The sequence below is a fragment of the Pteropus alecto genome, unplaced genomic scaffold (assembly GCF_000325575.1).
Source record: "Pteropus alecto unplaced genomic scaffold, ASM32557v1 scaffold78, whole genome shotgun sequence".
Classification (NCBI taxonomy): Eukaryota; Metazoa; Chordata; class Mammalia; order Chiroptera; family Pteropodidae; genus Pteropus; species Pteropus alecto.
Window position 1 is genome coordinate 5,683,705 of NW_006443124.1, and position 21,073 is coordinate 5,704,777.

Consider the following 21,073-nt stretch of genomic DNA (forward strand, 5'->3'; position numbering starts at 1 on the left):
TCATGGAACTAAAGTCGCAGTTCAGTCTATTCCACAGCAGTGTAAACATTGCACACTTTTTATCAGGACAGAAAACAAACCCAAAGTGGAACTCAACACCAGGTGCTGGCCAGTTGGACAGGGGTCATGAGGGCCCTAGGTTGGGAGAAATCAGCACCATGGAGAGTATCAGAGTGACTTCCCTGCATCCCGGGGCACTTCCTCTTCCCTCTCCCAGTGATTCAGTCTCCCCATAGCTGTGCCCGTGGGCACTACTCACATGGCCCATTCTAGCTTTTCATTCTTGATGGAGTTGTAAAGGGTCTGGAAGAGGGGTAAAAAGAGAAAGAGGAGTTCTGATAAGAAACTAAAGAAAGCCCCATCTACCTCTAGCAATGTAGATGTAGCAAGGAGGTACTTTTCAGCCAGTGGGGCGAAGCGAGTCTTTGATTCATACTTGTTTGTTGCATGAATGAGTTAGTGGGAAATAGGATGGTGGATGATTGAGTAGATGACTGGGTGGATAGATTTGAATATAAGTGAGTAAATGGGCTGGTGGGTAGGTGGATGGGTGGGTGGATATATGAATGGATGTGGAGTGTGTTGGGGAGTGTTTAGGGGTGCAGGGAGTGTATGTGTAGGTGATGGGTGAATTGGGTAGGTGTATGAACAGGTAAATGATTGAGCTCGTGAGTGGGTGGATGAAAGGATAGATGCATGGGAGGCTGGGTAGGTTGGTGAATGAATAGATGGGGAGAAGTGGGCAGGTGGGTGGTGGGACTGGGATTATTTTATCTCACTTACAGATACATTTTTAATGAGTGCTCCTTGATGATGATGATAATTATAGTAAAAAGAGTGATGGAGACAAGTTTTTAACCTCCAAACTCACTATCTAACTGCCCATCTGGTATCATCAGCTCCTTCAAACCCATTATCTAAATTTGAACTCTCATCATCTACCCCCGAAAACCTGCTCCTCCTTCTCCAAGGCCAAGAATTTAGCAGGCGTGAAAGGCCAGAGTTCTACCCTGTGCTTCAGCCTCAAAAGAAAACTAGATTCCCTTAATTCCTGGTGATGTTGAATGAACGAGTGGGCTTTTCTCTGTGGTGGTGGTGGTGGTGGTGGTGGTGGTGGTGTTGAACTCTCATCATCTACCCTCGAAAACCTACTCCTCCTTCTCCAAGGCCAAGAATTTAGCAGGCGTGAAAGGCCAGAGTTCTACCCTGTGCTTCAGCCTCAAAAGAAAACTAGATTCCCTTAATTCCTGGTGATGTTAAATGAACGAGTGGGCTTTTCTCTGTAGTGGTGGTGGTGGTGGTGGTGGTGGTGGTGGTGGTAGTGATGGTAGTGGCAGCTGTGACAATTGGCTGATTACCATGACAGCAATAATGACAATATAGCACTAAAATCACACAAAGCCTACCCCTCTGCCTAACTCAGAACACTTAACAGTTAAATGTGGAGCTGGATGGTCTCTAACTCTGTCCCAAAGTCATGGTGGCCCTGATCTCAGTATTAAGGATCTGGAAGATCAGGATTGAGTGTGGCTGAGACCTCTCTCCACTCTACCCACCCCTGCCATAGCTGGGGGCATGGAGACCTTAGCAGGTTGTACCTTCAGCAGGTCTTTGGCAAAGTCTTGGCCATCATTCAGCTGGTCCAAATTGGCAATGAACTGCTGGCAGGACATCTTCTTGCCGATGTTCTGTAATGGAGAAATGGTTTTGCCTGAGAGTAGGGGTGGAGGCTGGTGTGGTTCCCACACCCTGCCCTGCCCAGCCAGAAGGGGTGAGGCAGCATCATGGGCAGGAATGGAAAACACTGCCTGTCTTTCCTTTTGTCTCCAAGAGTTTACAAAATTCTTTTTTACATTCAAGATTCTATTTGATCATCAAGCATCATGAGAGGTTGGGGTTCTCCTCAAACCCAGATGAAGAAGTCAGGTTGGATGAAGTATTATAATAGTTGACATTTGACAGGTGCCTATATGTTCCTGGTATTGAACTTGACATGCATTATTTCGTTTCCTTCTCACAACAAGGAGGTGAGATGGGTGTTGTTATTATCCCAACTGACAGGTAAGGAAACAGGTGCAGGAAGGTGAAGTGATGTGCCCATGATCACACAGCAAGGAAGTAGAAGGGCTGAGTGTGTCTGACACCAAAGTCCATGCTCTCACCCGCTACTCCATGGTTAACTCTCCCAAGGTCACACAGCACCAGGACTTGAACCCAGGCCTCTTGGCTCCTGAGCAGAAGCTCTGTGTATTCCGTCACAACTGTCTCACCCTCTCACCTGTACAGAGGGGCAGCAATACCTCCAAGAGGTAGATGAAGTGAGGGAGAGTTTGGTCTTATGAGAATCAAAAATCAATTTCACCAACACATATGGGTACCCCATGCTGAGCTGCGCTGGCACCACGGGAACCCAAGCAGATGGTTTTACTTCAGGAGGTACAAACAGACGAAATGCTAGGAATGAATGTACCCCCAAGTTCTGCCTTCTTTTTTAACCACTGAAGAGCAAAGGGAGTCCAGCCCTCCGAACCCAACACCTGATACTTTCAGACTCTCCTTGCAGTATCCATATTTGAGGAAATACTGGATGGCACTCCATCTTTGTAAAGACAAAAACCCTTGAACATCAGATACTTATTGGTGTAGGATTTTGTGGATTTAGGTTTGCTATAAGGCAGTGTTTCCCAAGATTTACCTACCGATAGAAACAGGTATTCCCCAACACAGGATTTCATAATCAAATAAGTTTATTTACATGTTTCAGAGTCTTTAACATGCTTATGTGTGTTGGGTGTCTCCAAGGCAAAGATCCCACGCACAATTTCCCAAATTTATTAACCTTGGCACCCTCTCAGCAAAGAGAATCTCTGATCATGTAGGACACTCACATACCATAGAAAATAACTCAGAAAACAATATAAGGCTTTAAAAGTAGTTGACAAGCAAGAATTTTCTACATCTTTCCAAAGGCTTCAGGAGAAAAAATCCTATGTGTGCCTTGATATAGTATGTTTTGTATGTTTATGTGTATAAATTATATGCACATGTATATATATGCATACATAGCCATTTACATGTGCATTCATAGTAGAAGATTATGAGGGCAATATTGATAATACTGTCTGAGTTCCACACACACTGAATGGCCCCCAGCCATCAGTCAGGAGTGCAAAATCAAAAAATAACCAGGCAAGCTTTTTAATCCTAGTAACAACAGACTATATCACAGATGAACCTTCCAGCAAGGCAATTTGCTGGTCAAAATATTAATAAAACATCTGAGTAAAGGCATTGGAGAAATATAAAAGCAGTGAAGACTTCAAAGGTAAAGACCTTGCTAAGAAGGGAACTATGGAGAGGTGAGCCCCACGAGGAGCAGTTTTTCTCCCTGAAGCATCTGCCAGTTCACAAGCAATGGCCAAAAGGCTGATCGACTGAGTGGTCTTATAGGACTGAGAACAAAAATTAGAATTCAGGGCCCACCAGGGACAAGGGGCCCTGGGAAACAGCCCAGTCATACTTCATCAAAAAAGCTGAAATTAAGAAAGGAAATACTAAAGGGAGTTCTCTAGACAGAAGAAAAATTATCCCAGATGGAAGCATAGAGAAGCAGAAAGAAATGAAGAGCAACGAAAAAGGGGCCAAATCTAAATGAATATTGATTGTGTAAAGCAATAATAATAAAGTTTCCTGGGGAATAAAATATAGAGGGAGATAGGATAGGCAAAAGCATGATAACAGTAGTATATAAATTGAGAGGACAAAAAAAGAAAATAAAATAAATTGAGAGGGCAATAAATAGAGTTTAAGTGTTTTAAGCTTATTTCATTGCTCAGGAAGTAGTAAAAGTACTTTAATAAGTCAAAGATGCATAGTGAAAACCACAAAGAGAATTCTAAAAACAAAATGCACAACTAACAAACTGAATTCCAAAACATACTTAAATAATCCAAAAGTAAGTAAGAAAGAAGGGGGAAAAAACAGAATAGATTTCAAAGAAAAACAAATAGTAACCTGGTATGTTTAAACTCAAATATATTAGTAATTCATTAAATCGTCAAATAAAAAGGCAAAGATTATCAGACTTGATTTTTTTTTTAAAGTATATGCTACAAAATATACATCTTAAATGTAAGGGAACAGAAATCTTGCAAGCAAAAGAATGGAAAAATATATAAATGCATATAACATTTATATATAAATATATAACACTAACAAAAGAGCTTCAGTATAATCACACTAATATCTGACTTGAAGGCAAGCAGAGTCTTGATAAAATATTTGCACATCAGTGTTCACAGCAGCACTGTTCCCAGTAGCCAAAAGGTAGAAGCATCCAAATATCCATCAGCAGGTGAACATATAAACAAAATGTGGTATTTGTATATAATGGAATATTATTCAGCCTTAAAAAGGAAAGAAATTCTAACACATGCTACGACATGGATAAACCTTGAGGACATTATACTAAGTGACATAAACCAGTCACAAAAAAAACAGAAATTCTGTATAATTTAACTTATAAGCAGTATGTAGAGTAGTCAAATTTCACAAAGACAGAAAATGAAATGGTGGCTGCCAGAGGCTGTGGGGAGGGAGATGGGGAGTTATTGTTTAACAGGTATAGAGTTTCAGTATGGGAAAAGAAAAATTCTGGAGAGTGTTTACACAACCATGTGAATAGCCTTTCCACTACTGAAATATACACTTAAAAATGGCTAAGATGGTAAATTTTATGTTATGCATATTTTATCACATTTTTAAAATAAATTTTTAAAAATAAAAAATAATGGGCAAAGGATTTGAAAAGACATTTCTCCAAAGAAGATATACAAATGTCCAAAAAGCACATGAAAAGATATTCAGTATCATTAGTCACTAAAGAAATGCAAATCAAAACCAAAACCTACCTACTAGGATAGCTATAATTTCAAATAAAATAAAATAAAATGAAATAAAATAAGTGTTGGCAAGGATATGGAGAAATTGGAACACTCATACATTGCTGGTGAAACTTTAAAATGGTTCAGCCACTGTAAAAAACAGTTTCACAGTTCCTCAAAGAGTTCAACATAAAATTACCATATGACCCAACTCCCAGGAATTGAAAATGGGTATTCAAACAAAACTTGTACACAAGTGTTCACAGTAACATTATTCACCGTAGCCAAAAGGCGGAAACAACCCAAAAGCCATCAACAGATGAATGACTAAGCAAGGAAAGTATACCTGAGCAATGGAATAGTGCTCTGCCATAAAAAGGAATGAAATTCTTACACGTGCTATAACATGGATGAACCTTGAAAACATTATGCTAAGTGAAAGAAGCCAGACACAAAATACTACATACTGTATGATTCCGTTTACATGAAATATCCATAACGGGCAAATCCATCGAGACAGAATGCAGGTTAGTAGTTGCCGGGGACACGAGGGAGGAAAGAATGAGTGACTGCTAACAGGTACAGGGTTCCCTTTTGGAATAATGAGAAGGTTCTGGAACTAGAGATTAGTCATGGTTGCACACCACTGAATTGCATACTTTAAAATGGTTAAAATGGTAAATTTTATGGTATGTGTATTTTACTTCAATAAAAAAAATTGCTAAGGAGATACAGGATTTTTACAGTACGATTCAGAGATTTGATCTTATAAACACATATGGGATATTATAAGCAATAACTGCAGTATACACTTTTATTGCAAGTCCGCATGAAACATCTACTAAAACTGATCTTTTTCTGGACAGAAACATAAGACTCAACAAATGGCAAAGAAATGAAATCATTCCAAATAAGTTATCTGATTTAAAATATATTAATAACAATGACCAGGCAAAAAGGCATGTGCCCAGAAAAGAAAAAAAAAAAGACAAGTCCCTGGATCATTCCAAAGCCCAAGGGAGGTGGATAAGTTGGGCCCTCTGCGTTCCCAGCTCTTCTTTCCCCCTGCCACCCCCATTTGGATCAACGGGGCCTCCCAGCCTGCCCTTGACCCTTGACCCCATTCCCACAGCCTCTGTCTCCCAGCAAAAAAGAGTTATGGCCATTCCAGCCACAGACCCATCCCCAGGCCTGGGATGTCCGAGGAGAGAGTGTGAGGGGAGGAAGAGAAGAGAGAAGCACAAAGCAGGGAACGCTGCTTCCACGAGGGTCCTTTGGGGAACTCGCACTAACTCCAACAACCAGACCTCAGGCTAGGGGCTTTACTAGTGCTATCTCCTTAAGCCTCACAGGGACTGTGCAATGGGGGAAACTGAGGCTTAATGAGGTGAGTAACTTGTCCCAGCCCACACAGCTATCAGTGTGGAGAAACACAGAGCTCTCCCACTGGCACCCCCTGCTCCTGATAGTCAAGCAAGCCTGCCTTCCAGAGAGAAAGACAGAATTCCCAGTGTCTCTTGGCCGCTAGTGTGGACAACCCTACCCCACCCACTTCCGAACCATGAAGGTGTCGATGTTTCCCTTCAGTGGAGGGCATTAATGTGGGGCCACAGCAGCCAAGCTCAGGGTATTCTCTGCCTGGGGGTTCACTGAATAGTGGCTGTTGCCCACTGAGCAGCTCTTAGCCATGGGAAGGGGCACCCAGGGCTTGGCACAATAGTGCCTGGGTCCTGAGATTGCCCTCAGGCCCGGTCAAGGGTGGGTGGGGATGGGGAGATGGAGGGGTAACGCTTCTCTCAGGGTGCAATAGCAACACCCGCTCTCCATAAACAAAGTGAGCCAGTCTTGGGGGAACATGAGCGTCTAATGGGTGTTAGCTCCGGTGGCATTCCCATGGCATACATACATCTTCCCAACCATCCACACTCAGGCCATGAGCCCAGGTGGATATAACCAAAGTTATCACATGACTACTCTTCCTGCCAAGGTCACTGAGGCTCTCACCCTACCCAGGCCAGGTGCCCCAGTGTGCCCATGCCAACTTATGCTGCTATCAGCCCGTGGCCTTCGCATTCTTGACCTTGCAGGGATCTGTGGACTGAGCCTTCAGGCTCTCCCTTGTTTACATTTTAAATAAAATCCTTCCTTCATGCCAGGCCCTACACTTGGTGCTACGTGTATTACCTCTCGGTCCTCCCCAGGACCCTGTGTGGAATCACTACACCCACCTCACAAATGCAGAACCTGAGACCCAGAGAGGACCTGTGTCCTGCCCAGGGTCACACGGCTAAAACATGGAGCTGAGAATAGGATCTGAAGTCAGATCTACTCCAGTTCTTTCTTCCACCCTACATGCCCTGGGTAACTCTGGAACCAGACACGCTGGCCCGTTGTCCCAATGAGTCACTGAAATATCCCCAACCCAGCAGGGGGCTCTAATGACCTCTGGGTGAACAATGATAGGGCAGTGATTGGTGGGACCAGACACAGTGATGGGGGACATGGAAGGGGAACATAGAGATGGGGTCTAGGCTCACAGGGCATGCACACCAGCAACTACACTTACCACCTGAGGGAGGGCAAGGAGCCCAAAGAGGGGGTCCCCGGAGCAGACGGAGGGAAAAGAAGGAGTTATTGAGTTACAGCAGCACTGAGACAGCCCAGGGCCCGGACCAGACACAGCCTCATGGCCCACCCAGGCACCCATATGTCACTTCACTGTCTGCCTAGGGCGTGGCACTTCAACAGGCCACATTCAAGCTCATAGGAAGAGGGGTGGAAGAGCACATGATCTTTTAGCAACATCTGGCCTGGACACGGCTAGGAGCGTGCATTTTACTTTGCACATTCCAAATTCCCGTGTGCCTAAGCTGTCCTCACTGCCCTGCTGGGATGGGGATCCAGGCAGACCTCAGGTGGATAAACGAGGGCAGGACCAAGTCTAGATGCCAAGCTGCTCGGCTCCCAGGTCTGCTAAAAGAAGCATGGCCACTGAGCAGGGAGTCTCAGGAAGGGGGCTGGAGAAAGGGCTGGTCTCTGGACGACCTGGGTGGGTCAGTGAAAGGACACGCCCCCTCCCTACCTCCCCAACTCACATGTCCGTGCAGGTCCGTGTTGAGAAGCATCAGGGCACAGGTGAGCGTGTGAATCCCATCTAAATCAGAGATGATGGCACCCTCAGTGTGAGGACCCATTCATTCCCACCCCAGCCATACACAGCCAGCCTAGAGGCCTTGGAGACAGGAAGAGGCCAATCACCTGCCAAACACACCTCAGGGCCCGGGGTCTGAGCAATGTTGCCTGCCCCACCCCCACTGCAGCACTGGAGTCACTTGCCTGCCCTCAGAGAACACTTGGCCACCCTGGGCCTGCTCTAGCCCAGAATCCTGCCTCCTGTGGCCAAGCTTACATTGAACTTCAGACCCAGAAATGGCTCTAGGTCCCAGGCCATGGCCTGCATCTCCTCTAAAAACCTCCTAGTCCCCCTGTCCCTGGGACCCAGGTCTACCCATAGGGCAAGTCCTGCCCCTAAGAGGACCCCAACCCAGACCCCCACACCAGGACTCCCACCACACTGAGAACTGGCATTGTGACAGGGGACCTGGGAGAATGAAGACTCAAAGGATTGAGTATAGGATGGAGGACTTTCAGGCATGGGGAACGACAGTGGGCAAGCCATTTGGGAGGTCGCTTGCCCAGCAGACAGATCCATTCCTTGTGCCAGACTTTATTCACTCAATGTTTATTGAGCAGGACAGAAGTAGCAGGTGGCTCAGGGGCAGGAGGAAGCTGGGGTCTGTCTGGGAAGGGTTAGGTGAGTCAGGAGGAGTGGGGAAGGTGACCATACCTTCTGAGGTGCTGTCAGCAGGGTTGCACTGGCAATACCGGTGGGAGAAGTGTGTAAGAACTCGCTCGCGTTCCTGTGTCTCCCCCATCAGCGGGAAGGCCTTCAGGAAGGTTCTGAAGGGCAATTCAAGGATGCTGAGGACCTCCCAGAGCCTCTTATCCGTCTGGGTACTCACTTAGTGTAGGAACCCCTGACACACACACACACACACACACACACACACACACACACACACCTGCCCAAGGGAGCCAACCCTCTGATGCCCAGCATCTAAATCCAGGGAGGCACCCTGGCCCCCAGGGTGGCTTCTGGAGCATGGAGGCCATGGGGCCTAGCAGGCTTTAGAGTTTCAGCCCATATCACCATCCAAGGCCCTTTTGAAAGTAGGCAGGGGACAGATTTTGAAGGACAAAGACAGAGAAACACCTCAGTGACCGCATCAGCCCTTTTTCAGGATAAATGCACATTCATCTCTCCCTCCTCTATGCCTGGGCCTAGACCGCCCATAGCTGCCCCCTCAGACTGCTCTGCCTCATCATTCCCTCCCCCACTCTATGCACCACCAGCTGAGCCCCAGGCCTAACCCTGGCCTCTCTCACTCTTCCCCCACCCCAAGTCTGAGCTGTCACCAAGTTGTTCTTCTCCCCCAATCTCAATCCCTCCTCCTCCTCCCCTACCTTCATCATGCACCCAGGACACCTGCAACAGCCTCCAGACAGGTGCACCCCCTGCACCACCCCAACACATCTCCCTGCAGACACTGGGTGGTTTTCTAAACTCACATGCAGTCAAGACTCGCCCCTGCTTAAAACCCATCACTGGCTTCCCATATCCCTCAGAATAACAACCAAGCTCCTCACATCCTGCCTGGCCTTCCTGACTACCCCACCTTGCTCCTGTCCGTCCAACCTCATGCTCACCTGCTACCTGCCCCACCATCTTCACAGTCTGGACAGGACAGGCATTGCCTCTGAGCAGACAGGGCCCCTCCTGGAAGGCCCTTCCCTCCTCTGCTGGGCAGCTCTGAATCCCTCTCAAGGCCCAATTCAAAGATCACCGGCTCTCAGGAGCCCTGACAGCTATACCAGAGGGGTTTAGAAGATGGGGCTGGGTCCCTCACCTGGGGGAAATTGCAAGTTGAGACAATTTGGGCTTCTATCTGTCCTGGGTTCATGACGCTAGTTTGTTCTTAATTTTGCAGTGGTTCATTTGGTTTCTGTAGTGCCCACTTTGCTTTATCCTCTCTCATGGTGCCCCTAAAGCACCCTAGGACCTGTGAGCCCCATCCTGGCCGGCCCCTACCCTCTGAGGCTTCCCAAGGCATCCAGAACCACTGACCACTCTCTAGTTCAATCTCAATCAACTGTTGCACAAAAACACTCTATCTGTCATCTAGTTTTCCTCCTCTCCCTGTCTCTCCTGCTCCCTATTCTCTTCCTCCCTGCTGGTCCCCCACTCTGGCCCCTCCTTCTTCTCCTCACACTCCACCAGGACTTTCTAAACCCCATTCCCCACCCCAGCTTTAGCCTCTCCTACTGATAAGCCATCCATCCCAGCTCCTACTCCCCAGCCCAAACACCCCTTCCCTGGGATCTTTGCCAAGCCTCAACCCAGCACAGCTACTCCCAAACTCAGGCCTTGTCCTCTCTCACCTGGCCCTCTTCAGACCAGATCAGGTGCGTTCAGGGTGGTATGGCTGTAGACTGGCCCTCTTCAGAAGCCTACACATGTCTGGATTAAAGGCCACCAACATGCTGCTGTCAGCACTGCCTTCCAGATCTGCTTTACACCCGGCACCAGCTGTAGCTCCCCAGCGCCTGTGCAGTCAAGCCTCAACCTACCGGGCTGACATACAAGATTCTCCGGCCCAGCACCCATGCCTCTGATCAGGAGCTGACCCGCCGAACGCCTTCCCCACCTATCCTCATTCCAACACAAACTTCAGCCTTAGCTCAGGCTAGAGCAGCCTGCTGCGGACCAACACATCTACTGAGAATGATGAGAAAAGCCAGACAGAATACATTCTTAAGCCATCAGGAAACTACTGACACAACAAAAACTAAAAGGGCCCCAAGTGTAGAGAGGAGAGGTGGGCTTGTCCACAGCTGCTTGTTCCCTGGGGCACTGACAATTATGCGCACAGGCAGGAGGGAGAACATTTGGTGGCTTCACAGAGCTGAAAGGACAAACCCAGAGACTTGAGGGGCTGTAAACAGACGGCCAGTTTTCGTTTGAGAGATTTGCCAAATTCTGAAGATGTGCGGGGCAGGATGTACAAAGCTCAGCAGAAAGCCTCTGAGAATTTGGTTTTTGAGTCTCGCTTCACTAAAGAGACAAAATTAGGATTCAAGACCTGCCAAAGGGAGAGGTCCCCATGAACACACTAAGCTCCCCATGGAAAGCTTGGTGGGCCTTCTCTCTGGAATCGAGTGAACCTTGAACCTCTTCTCAGTTCAGCCCTGAGTGGATTAGGACCACGCCCCCTGCCTCCCTCTAACTGCCTAGCAAAGACAGGGCAGGCCCTCTCTAGAGGCACATATAATGATCCAGAGCCACTATGAATCTATACAAAATGCACAGCATCTAACTGAAAAGTTACTAAGCATACAGAGAGACAGGACACATGATGGAAAACCAAGAGGGAAAAAGAGACAACAGAAACGGAAATAGATAATGCAAATATTGGGGCAAGCAAACAAGCACTTAGAAATAACCGTGACTAAAATGTCAAGAAAGACAAGGAAAAAGGGAGAAAACAAGTGGAATATGGAGAATGCCCCCAGAGAATTAAATCTATTAAAAAATTTTGTTAATAAAATGAAAATCCTAGAACTGAAAAATATAATAGAAAGTAAAAACTCAAAAAAATGGGTTTAATGCCATATTAGACACAGAAAAAGGGGAAGTGAACGGGAAGCAGATCAATAGAAAATATCCCAACTAAGCAGGGAAAAAGGAATGGAAAATATATTTTTTTGAAAAGTGTAAGAGACAAGTGGGACATGGCAAGAAGGTCTAATATGCATGGACCACCCAGCTCTTAGCTCAGAGACCGCGGTTCCTCTCCGGAGGTCTCTGGCCTGGTGCCTCTCTGCCGGCCTGGCCACCAGGCCTGCTAGACACTGGGCTGCATCTTCCCATTTCATATTCTCTGCTCCCTGGGGCTTGCAGGCCTTCCTGAGGGCTAATCTTTGGATCCAAGCACCAACGGGACTTCAGATCAAATCTTCTCTCTCAATGACTGCAGGGAAGTCGGGGGTGGGAGTCACCTCCTTTCCTCTCCTAAAGCGTCACGATGCACTCCCGCCTGCAGATCCTCGGCGCCCACCACATAGCTGGCACTCCATAGCTGCTGTTCTGATGGTCCCTCCCCGGAGCCTCCCCAGAGGGGTCAAGAGATTGGCCCAAGGTCTCACAGCAGGTTTGTGATAGAGCTGGCATGAGAATCCAGACGTGCATCCTGGACCACCTGTGGGAAGTGCCGGGCCCCAGCCCCACTGACCTGAGCGCTCTGTCCAGAGTCAGGCCGGAGAAGTCGAAGAAGCTGAGGTACTCTCCAGCCACCAGCCTGCTGATCTCATTGCTGTCAGGAGAGCACGGAGTGTCCATGAGAAGCAAGGCATAACGAACAGTTGGGGGTACATGGGCAGTGGCCCAGGGTACCGCGACCCTCCCACCAAACCTGCCCATCCCTAGGCTGCCACCCCCTGTTGGCCAGTCAAGCTCTGACAGTTTGACCTTATATGGGGGGGTCAGGGAGGCTTCCTAGAGTTGGTGATGTCTCAGGCAACACCTACAGGAAGTAACAGCCAGCCAGGTGAAGGGAGTAGGCCATGGGATGAGGCAGAGTGTCCCCAATAGAGGAAACTGTGCGACACATCCAAGAAGCTACCAGCAGGGCCATGTGGCCAGAGCCAGAGAACAGGAACAGGGGCAGGAAGAGGTGGGGCAGAGAACAGGGTCCAAGGGCCAAGGAAAGGATCCAGACATGATTCTGAGGGATTGATGTAGAAAGGGGGATGAGTAAGGTGGTCAGGTCTGTATTTGCAACACCCTACCTGCTGAGTGGAGACCCACTCACTGAGGGCTACAGTAGCTGCCCAGGACAAACATAGGAGGGGTGGGGAGGAGAGAGATTTCAGAGGCAGAATCCACCAGATATGGGGATGGAACGAGTGTGGCACATGACAGAGTAGGTGGCCCCAGGGGGAGATGTCCAGAGCTCAGGACAACAGGCAGGACTGGATTCCCCCACATGAGAGTCATTGGTGCAGAGTTGGTAAACAACAACACGGTGGTAGGTGGAGATGGGCCCATGCGAGAGGAGGGTGCACAGACAGGCCAGCACGGATCTGAGGAAGCCCCTCTTAAGGGTGGACTGAGGACAGAGTTGGTGAAGAAGCCTGAGCAAGAGCAGCCAAAGAGGCAGGGGTGTGGAGTCCCGGAGGCCGAGGAAGACAGTGCTTCAGGAAGACTGGCGTGATGAATTCTCGCCGAAAGAGAGAACAAATTTCCATCTGAACCTAATCAAACCTATGCTCTCCCTTCCATTTACCTGGGAAATAGAGGAACATGTGAAATAGCACCAGACGATACCAAAAACAAAACGGGGAAAATTCTTCCAGACAAACAGCTCTGTTTCTTCAACAAATACGTGGCATTCGAAAAAGAAGAGGAACTATTCTAACATTGTTGACTAAAAGAGACTTATGAGACATACTGGCCAAACGTAATGTGTGGATCCTGTTTGCATCCTGACTTGAATAACCATTTTTGAGACAATCGGATAAAATAAAACATTAACAATGTTAGAGATAATTAAGGAATTTTTGTTAATTTTCTTAAAAATTGTAACAGAATTATGATAATGTAAAAAAAATCCTATCAGTTAGAGACACATACTAAAGTATTTATGGATCAAATGATACAGTACCCACAAATTGCTTTAAAAGATTCCAGTAAATGGGGGTGGGGGGCTGGGGGGAGTAGGGGACAAAAGAATAGAAAAACATTAATAACTTCGAAGCTGAGTAATAGGTACATGTAGGTTTGATATGTTTTCTCTCCTTTTCTGTGTGTTTGAAATTTTCATAATAAAAAGCTTAATTAAAGAAAAAAGAAAGGAGTGGCTGGCATGTCAACACTGCTGAAGGTGAGGTCCGGCAGTGGCTCCCAGATTCAAGACATAGGCTGCCACGGACCTGGAGGAGGGGCTTCTGAGCGGAGAGGGAGGGGAAGTAGCCGGCCCGGAGGGGCTGAATGTAGAGAAAGTAAGGGGACAGATGCCACCCAAGGTGGAAAATCTGAGGATTTTGGCTATGAGGAGGCTGGGGGAGGAAGAACTTCTGTTTTCAGATGGGAAAGACTTAGGCACAATTAAATACTTATGGGAAAACTCTTATAGAGGGAGGAGTTGAAAAGACAAGGGATGATGGGCATCAACCATAACAAAGGCTTCTGAAAGGTATCACTAGGTTGCGGTTCACAGCCCAGCAAGAAGACGGGGCTTACAGTTGTGATTTCCACGCTGGGGCTGGGAGGACAGTGGCAGGAGTGATATGGAGGGTGGAGGAGGCAGGAAGGAGAAAGAGGAGGGGGATCCAGGAGCAGAGCCAAGCCTAGTGCCTCCCGGTGGCCTAAACCTTTAGTTAGCTCACACTTGGGGGTCTAGGTCTGAATTGTCCCCTTTAGCCTTGTGAGCTAGGCCTGCTTCTGCACATCTCAGAGCCTTAATGTGGGTGTTGGGAGGCACTCGGGAGAGAGGATAAAAGCAGGTGGGCGTGCTGATGGTCAGGCATGCTCAGGATGTGCCAGCCGATTTCCTCTGTCTCACAGTCCCTGCCTGTCTCCCATCTGGCTAGTTCCCACCCTCTCTCCCCTCTCTCCCCTGTCCAAAAGCCTGTGCTTTGGCGGCTTTGTCCCCTTTAGCCAGTCCCCGATAGACAGTGAATGGGGCTTAATGAGAACCAGGGACCCCTTCCCCAGCTCCTGAGTCCTAGGTATTCCCAGCCCAGGCCCAGGTTCTCCTCTCCCTGACCCCATTAGGCTATTCCCCACCCAGCTGCTGTGTCTTCACTACCATCCATCGTGGCCCCATAACCGCATGCCACATCCCACTCCCCCAACCCCTAGGGGCCGCTGTGCCACCACTTCCTCTCCCTGACAGTGTGGGCCCTCACCCGGGCAGCCCAGAAAGGAAACAGATTTAGGGCAAGGCCAGGAATGAGGACAGTGGCAGGAGGAGGAGTTCTTGGGGACTGTTGGGAGCCCCCTGAGCACCAGGCATCCCTGATCGAAGTCACCCACACCCCCTCAGGCTGAGGAAGACATCAGGTTTGGCTGGGGTGGGGGGGTGCAGCAGACGGACTCACTTTTTGCCCAGCTGCCGGGCGACATCACAGCGCTGGAAGCCCTCGAGATGGTAGAGGCGGCGAGCCAGGCGGCGAGCAGCTTCACTAACCCCCTGGCAGCCATTGGCCAGCGTGTCTGCGCTGCCAGGCTCCAGCCCCTCCGAGCTGCTCAGCTCTGAGTCCGAATCAGACAAGACATCCTTTACGCTGGGGTCGCTGCGGAGGGAAGGTCGGGGTGGAGAGGAGGGGCTCAGAGGCCCTGGGTCAGAGGCCCTGAGGAGGAGCAGGAAGGTCTCCCCAGGTCTCTGAGCAAGGAAAGAAGCTCCACGGAACCAGGAGGGGATCAAGTCAGATTTTCACAACAGCCCCTCAAGTAATATCACCAGATGCTCCATAAACCCACACACAGCTCTTTGGCCCCACCAGGCTGGAAAGACCTGGAAGGGCAGAATGGACCCTCAGGAGTGGGGCAGGAAGTCTGGGTGCAGAGGAAGGTCACGATGACCTTGGAGAGGGCTATTCGCTCTGGGCACCAGGTCACCCTAACTTGCTTTGCCGCCTCTGGGTCTGTTTCCCCATCTGTTCAATGGTTCTCCCAGCCCCCAGCCTGGGCCCTGCCTCACCTGGCCAAGTTCAGCAACTTGTCCGTGTCCTCCTCCTCCTCCTCCTCCTCGTCCCCACCTGGGCTCCGGGGTCCGTCATCATGGAAGCCATTGGGCATGGCCGTGAGAGACAGGCGGCTCAAGACGTTCTCTGAGCGGCTGCTAGAGATGGAGCGCCGCAGGGGGCTGCCCAGCTTCCCATCAGCGCCAGCTGCTCCCGTGTCCCCCTCGGGTCCTGTGTCCCCAATGCCCAAGCCAGCCTCTGGCTCAGGGCTGTCACGAACCCGCTGCTGGATGAGGGGTGTGAGGGGGGCCTCAAAGCTGACACAGCTGTCGCTCTCGTCCGTGAGGCTCAGCACGTCTAGGGAGTCGAGGCTGCTATACTGGGTGCCCCGCAGCAGCTCTGACTCCACAATCTTCTCAAACGTGGCGCTGAAGCCGTCCCGCACATCTGGCTCTCCTGGGCCACCCAGCCTGCAGGATGCAAAGGCCAGTCAACATCCTGCCAGGGTGCACCCCGTCACAGGTGCTGGGGCTATGCTGATCTGTGCCTGGGAGCCCCCAGAAAGTAGAAATGAATTGTGTCCTGTTTGTCCTTTCAGCCAATACTTGCTGAGCACTAGGTGCCAGATGGTGGCCGGGGTACTGGGGTACAGCAGGGAAAAAGACAGGCATGGCCCATCCCCCAGTGCCCAACTTGTGCCTGGCCCACAGTAGGTGTCAGTGAATGGATGTGAAGCCTCTCCCTCCAGCCTGGCCCAGGGGGCTGCTCCCCCTATCACAACTAGTGTCACACTGAGTCAAATTTTGTTGTCCCCACAGCCTGGGAGGGTCTTAGCTTAGATGACCACATTCCAGCTCTTGGGCTTTGCCTTAATGTCACCTTCTCAGAGAGACTGACATAGGCAGGTCAACACCGCCCACCACACTGGCCCCCTCTCATTATTCTCCATCCTCAGGGTAGCTCTTCGTGGCCTCCCTCCCCTATCAGGATGTGTATTATGGTTGTTCCTTTGTTTTCATCAGTGCCCCAGAGCCACCCAACTCCCCCCACACAAGGCCAGAAGCACCCAGCACACAGCAGGTGTTCAGTAAACCTTGCTGCAGGGCGCACTGGGTGAATGAACAGATGGTTGTAGCCCCATGGCACACTGCACAGCCTGAACCCTTGCAGGGCCCTGTGCTGCCCCCAGAAGAGGCCTTTACGCCGGCTGGTCCTTCTGCCCAGAGTGCTCGTCCCTCAGACTGAAGCTTCCTTCCTTGTGCCTTTCTTGATGAGGTCTGCCCTGGCTGCCCTATTTATAACTAGGACCTGCCCAAATACCCCAGCCCCCTTTTCCTACCATATTTTTTTAAAGCGCTTATCCCCTTCTAACGTACTGTATTATAGTTTATTTCATTTCGTGATTTATTATGTAGCTCCCCACTAGACCATATGCTCCATGAGAGTAGGAATTTGGTATGTTCTGCTCACTGATGTATCCCCAATGCTTAAAACAGAGCATCACGTAAAAATGAACCGAGGTATCCTGGAGGACTCATAACCACGGAGAGGCACAGGTGTGCAAGGAGGCCAGGGAGGGAAGAGGAGAGAAAGACTGAAGGAGAGCAAGGCCAAGAGAGAAAGACAAGAAAGAGCCAAGGAGGGAGAGAGAGAGAGAGAGAGAGAGAGAGAGAGAGAGAGAAGAAATAAGAGACAGAAACAAAAGAGACAGAAACAAAAGAGACAGAAACAAAAAAAAGAAAAAGATACAGAGAACATAAGAAACAGAAACAGGGAGACAGAATAGGAGAGACTGAGAGTAATAGAGCTGAAGAGAAACAAAGATAGAGTAAGAAACATAGAGACAATAAGAGGAAGAGACACAGGCAAAGAAAGAAGCAGGCTGAGCCTGACCCATTTCAGATAAATCAAGGCTCATCATTTGCAAAGAAGCACACCCTTCTCTTCCCCTGAGGATCTGGCTATGCGAAGCTCCTGCCCCTGCTCCTAGTGCTTAGTAGAGACCGAGCTGTATCTGAAGGACTGGGAAGTTCCCCTTCCCCTCAAATACCACCTTGGATCTCCCCAGTGTCTAAGATTTGGTCCCAGTGTGTTTCCTGGAGAAATGTATTGACCTGAGTGAGAAAAACCATCTTTTGCCCCAGTCCCAGCAGCTGGGACTGCAGCCTCATTAGACCTCCTCCTGCCAGAAGAAGTGGGGAGGTGGGCAGAAACCCAAAAGAGGGAGGATGCCTGGCCAGAGGCTGGGGCGGGGTTGCCTCTGCGGACCTCCAGGAGGAGGGGAAGGGAGGAAAAGGTCACAGAGCAGACACCCAAATCCACCCAGCAAAGGCACCTCTGCCAGATCTGTGCTGGGTCTTGGAGACATCTGAGCAATAATACAGAGCCTGTCCTTGGGGTGCTCTCACCTCATTGTCAGAACTATGAATGGTCCCCTCAACCCACCATCCCCCACCCTCTCATGCATCTGAACGGAACTGAGAGTTGGTTCTGGCAGGGGCTTGAAGACCATCAGCCCAGCCTCTGAGTCTCCATGTGCCCCTACCTTCAGCCATCCCAAATTAATTATGCCGCAGAAATGCAAAGAGTGTGCTCTGAGAAGCCCTAGCTCCCTGCCCACACCCCACTGTCAGCCAGGTGGCACTCTAGGACCTATATGGATAGAAATGCTCTTAAGGCCAGGCATACCCACAGGCACCCAACCCTGCATGATCACATTGCTACGCGAAGAGCCCTGGGTACACTCGGTCCTACACACTCACGCGCAGACCCAAATGTGCACCCATGTGTGCACAGGCCAGGCACACACAAACACCTCCCACTCCTAACAACACAGACTCATGCACACCAACATGCTCATGCATCCCTGTGCACACACCAATGCATAGATCAGGCACACACACGCATGCCCCACACACACAGGCTCACACATCTCCCACACACTTGCCTACCCAGGCCAGGGCCTGCAGCTGTGCACACTAACACTTCTATACGCTTTCTATTCTCAGCCCACCCTGGAGTCTGATAGACCAGCAGTCCTCAATCTTTTTGAAACCAGGGACTGGTGCTCCTATGAGAATCTAATGCCTGATGATCTGAAGTGGAGCTGAGCCAGTTATGCAAGTGCTGGAGAGTGGCTGCAAATACAGACGAAGTTTCACTAGCTTGCCAACCGGAGGCTCACCTCCTGCTGTGCAGCTAGGCCACTGACTGGTACTGGTCCGTAGCCCGGGAACTGGGGATCCCTGTTCTAGACATTCCCCTGCCCCATCCCTACCCTCCTTGTCCAACTGACACCTCTAAGACACCAGGTCTCTCTACTTAAAAAAAGAATAATGAAAGTGGGGCTGTAACTCCAGTAAGTCGGACTGCAGTGAGATTCCTGGTAGAACTTCCAGATGGCACTCAGGGTAGCTGACAGGGATTAACCCACAAAACCTACTCTCCTGAGGTCAGTTGTGGAATTGGGAGCTCCTCATCTCTAGGAAGTGGAGAGACGGGCCAGACGACCTTCCACATCAAGGCATTTTGGAACTCTAATGTTCAGCCTGGAATGGAGGGGGTATGGCCCTCCAGCCCCACAGATAAATGGCCCATGATGGTTTGAGGGTGGGGGCGGGGTACCATAGGCCTGTTGGCCTTTGAAATCTCCTGGCTCTGTTTTCCTAAAACACCCAGAAGCTGGGCAAAACAGGGACGTAAAATTCCTACTTTTATGGATGAGAAAAACAAGAACCAGAGAGGCTAAGTGGCTAGGCTCAGGCCACTAGCATTAGAGCAGCCAAATGTGGTGAGCCCCCATCCCAAGACACCCACTTACCCCAGCTGAGGGTCCTCAGTGTCTGGACAAAGGCTCCTGGAGGCATCATCCCCTTCTACTAGCCCACCAGCCCTCCAGGGCCTGGACTCTGTAGAATCTTCCAGAATGTTCAAGTCTGGCCCCAGGGCTAGGCCATTGGTGAGGGAGGGGCCAAGGCTGAGGCCGTGGAGGGCCATATCTGGGCCCTTTATGGGCTCCCCAGTGTCCACCAGTGTGCCCCTCATCTCACATCCTGTGCTGTTGTGGCTACTATTCAAGTCCTCATTGGCTGTCATTCCATTGTGGACCCCAGGCTCCTCCTCAGGCACGAGGCTGGGGTCCCAGGTGGTACCATCTTCCCCAGGCAGTACAGATGGGAGCTTATCTTCATCCATGACAGGCACTGCTTCCACCTGGTGCTGTCTGCTCCTGGGACTCCACTAGACCTGGCAGCAGATGAACAGATGAAGGGTAGGTCAGACAGGGCAGGTGCTATCGGGCGGGGGGGGAGGTCTAAAGCCTGGTGGAACCAGCACCAGGCAGCCTGCATGGGGACAGGATGGCCAAGACGCTTTCTCAAAACCTCCTAGCTGGAGTCTGGGTTCAGGCCATGGTGTCCTCAGTGCCCTGCTCAGGCCAACGCCACTCACTTCTCCCCAGCCATTCTGTGTGCCTCAGTCCTGCCTTCCCTATTAACCTTTCGGGTCTCTGTTGTGCCCTCCAGAATCACCAAAGCCCTCTGAGTAAGATCAAGTTGCAAGGGATTAGGGAAGGGTCCAGGACTCCTCCAAGCCCCCTTCCTCTCCCGCTGATGAGTGATGGAGACAAAACCCAAGGCGGAGAGCAGCCAGTCAGCCCACTTGCCTCTCTCCATGTTGTCTCGTCCCGGCTCCAGGAGCCAGACAAGAGTGAATCTGTGGTGAATGGAGGGAACTGGGCCAGCAGCTGCGTTTAGAGGGAGAGTTAAGAGGGGAGGCAAGGAAGTCAACAGAAGTGCAGCTTTATCAGAACAGAGGCTACCCCAGAGAAGCCAAAGTTAGGCCCGGGTGGCGGCCATCCCGAGGCCCAGCGTGAGGCGCTGTCCAGGGTGCTGGGCGGGTGCTGAGCCACCGAGAGAGCGAAGCTGCCTTCGCTGCCCAGAGCCCAAAGCACTGAATGTGAGAGGAGGAAGGAGAAGGGAGGAACTCGGAACTCGCCCAGCCCTGCGGAGGGACTCGTGAGGAGGCTGTCATGAGGTACACTGGGGAGACTACTGCAAGGGGAGTCAGGTTCTGCTCTGCCCAACTCACAGTGTAACCTCGCATGGGTTGAGGTCAGGCCTCTTCACGGCCCCATGCAGGCCAGTCCCACTCCCTCTGCCCTTCTCTCTGTCTGCTTCTCCTCTGTGAAGCGAGGAGACCCATTTTGCCTACCATCTGCACCTCCAACCCCTTTAAAAATGGATCGGAACCAGCCCACATTTCCCAGAGGCTTCCTGCCCAATCCAATCCTAGGTGAAAGGGCAGATGTAATGGGCTTTGTTCTGGCTCTCCCTTCATCCCTCCCTGCCCCTGACCCCACCAAGTCTGGGCTATTTCTGCCACACAGC

General features: G+C 50.2%; 1 protein-coding gene across 1 annotated transcript in view; it reads right to left on the reverse strand.

Annotated features, from left to right (window-relative positions):
• PSD2 (pleckstrin and Sec7 domain containing 2) overlaps nucleotides 1-19,925 on the reverse strand; it is a 29,061-nt gene extending 9,136 nt beyond the window's left edge. Inside the window, exons 1-8 of the mRNA XM_006923038.1 lie at nucleotides 19,507-19,925; nucleotides 15,704-16,156; nucleotides 15,102-15,296; nucleotides 12,233-12,313; nucleotides 8,731-8,843; nucleotides 7,979-8,037; nucleotides 1,599-1,688; nucleotides 260-303 (exon numbers count right to left, since the gene is read on the reverse strand). Of these exons, the coding sequence (XP_006923100.1) occupies nucleotides 260-303; nucleotides 1,599-1,688; nucleotides 7,979-8,037; nucleotides 8,731-8,843; nucleotides 12,233-12,313; nucleotides 15,102-15,296; nucleotides 15,704-16,156; nucleotides 19,507-19,880 (1,409 nt within the window). The 5' untranslated portion in view covers nucleotides 19,881-19,925. The remainder of the gene's footprint in view (nucleotides 1-259; nucleotides 304-1,598; nucleotides 1,689-7,978; nucleotides 8,038-8,730; nucleotides 8,844-12,232; nucleotides 12,314-15,101; nucleotides 15,297-15,703; nucleotides 16,157-19,506) is intronic.
• Between the last annotated feature and the right edge of the window lie 1,148 nt (nucleotides 19,926-21,073).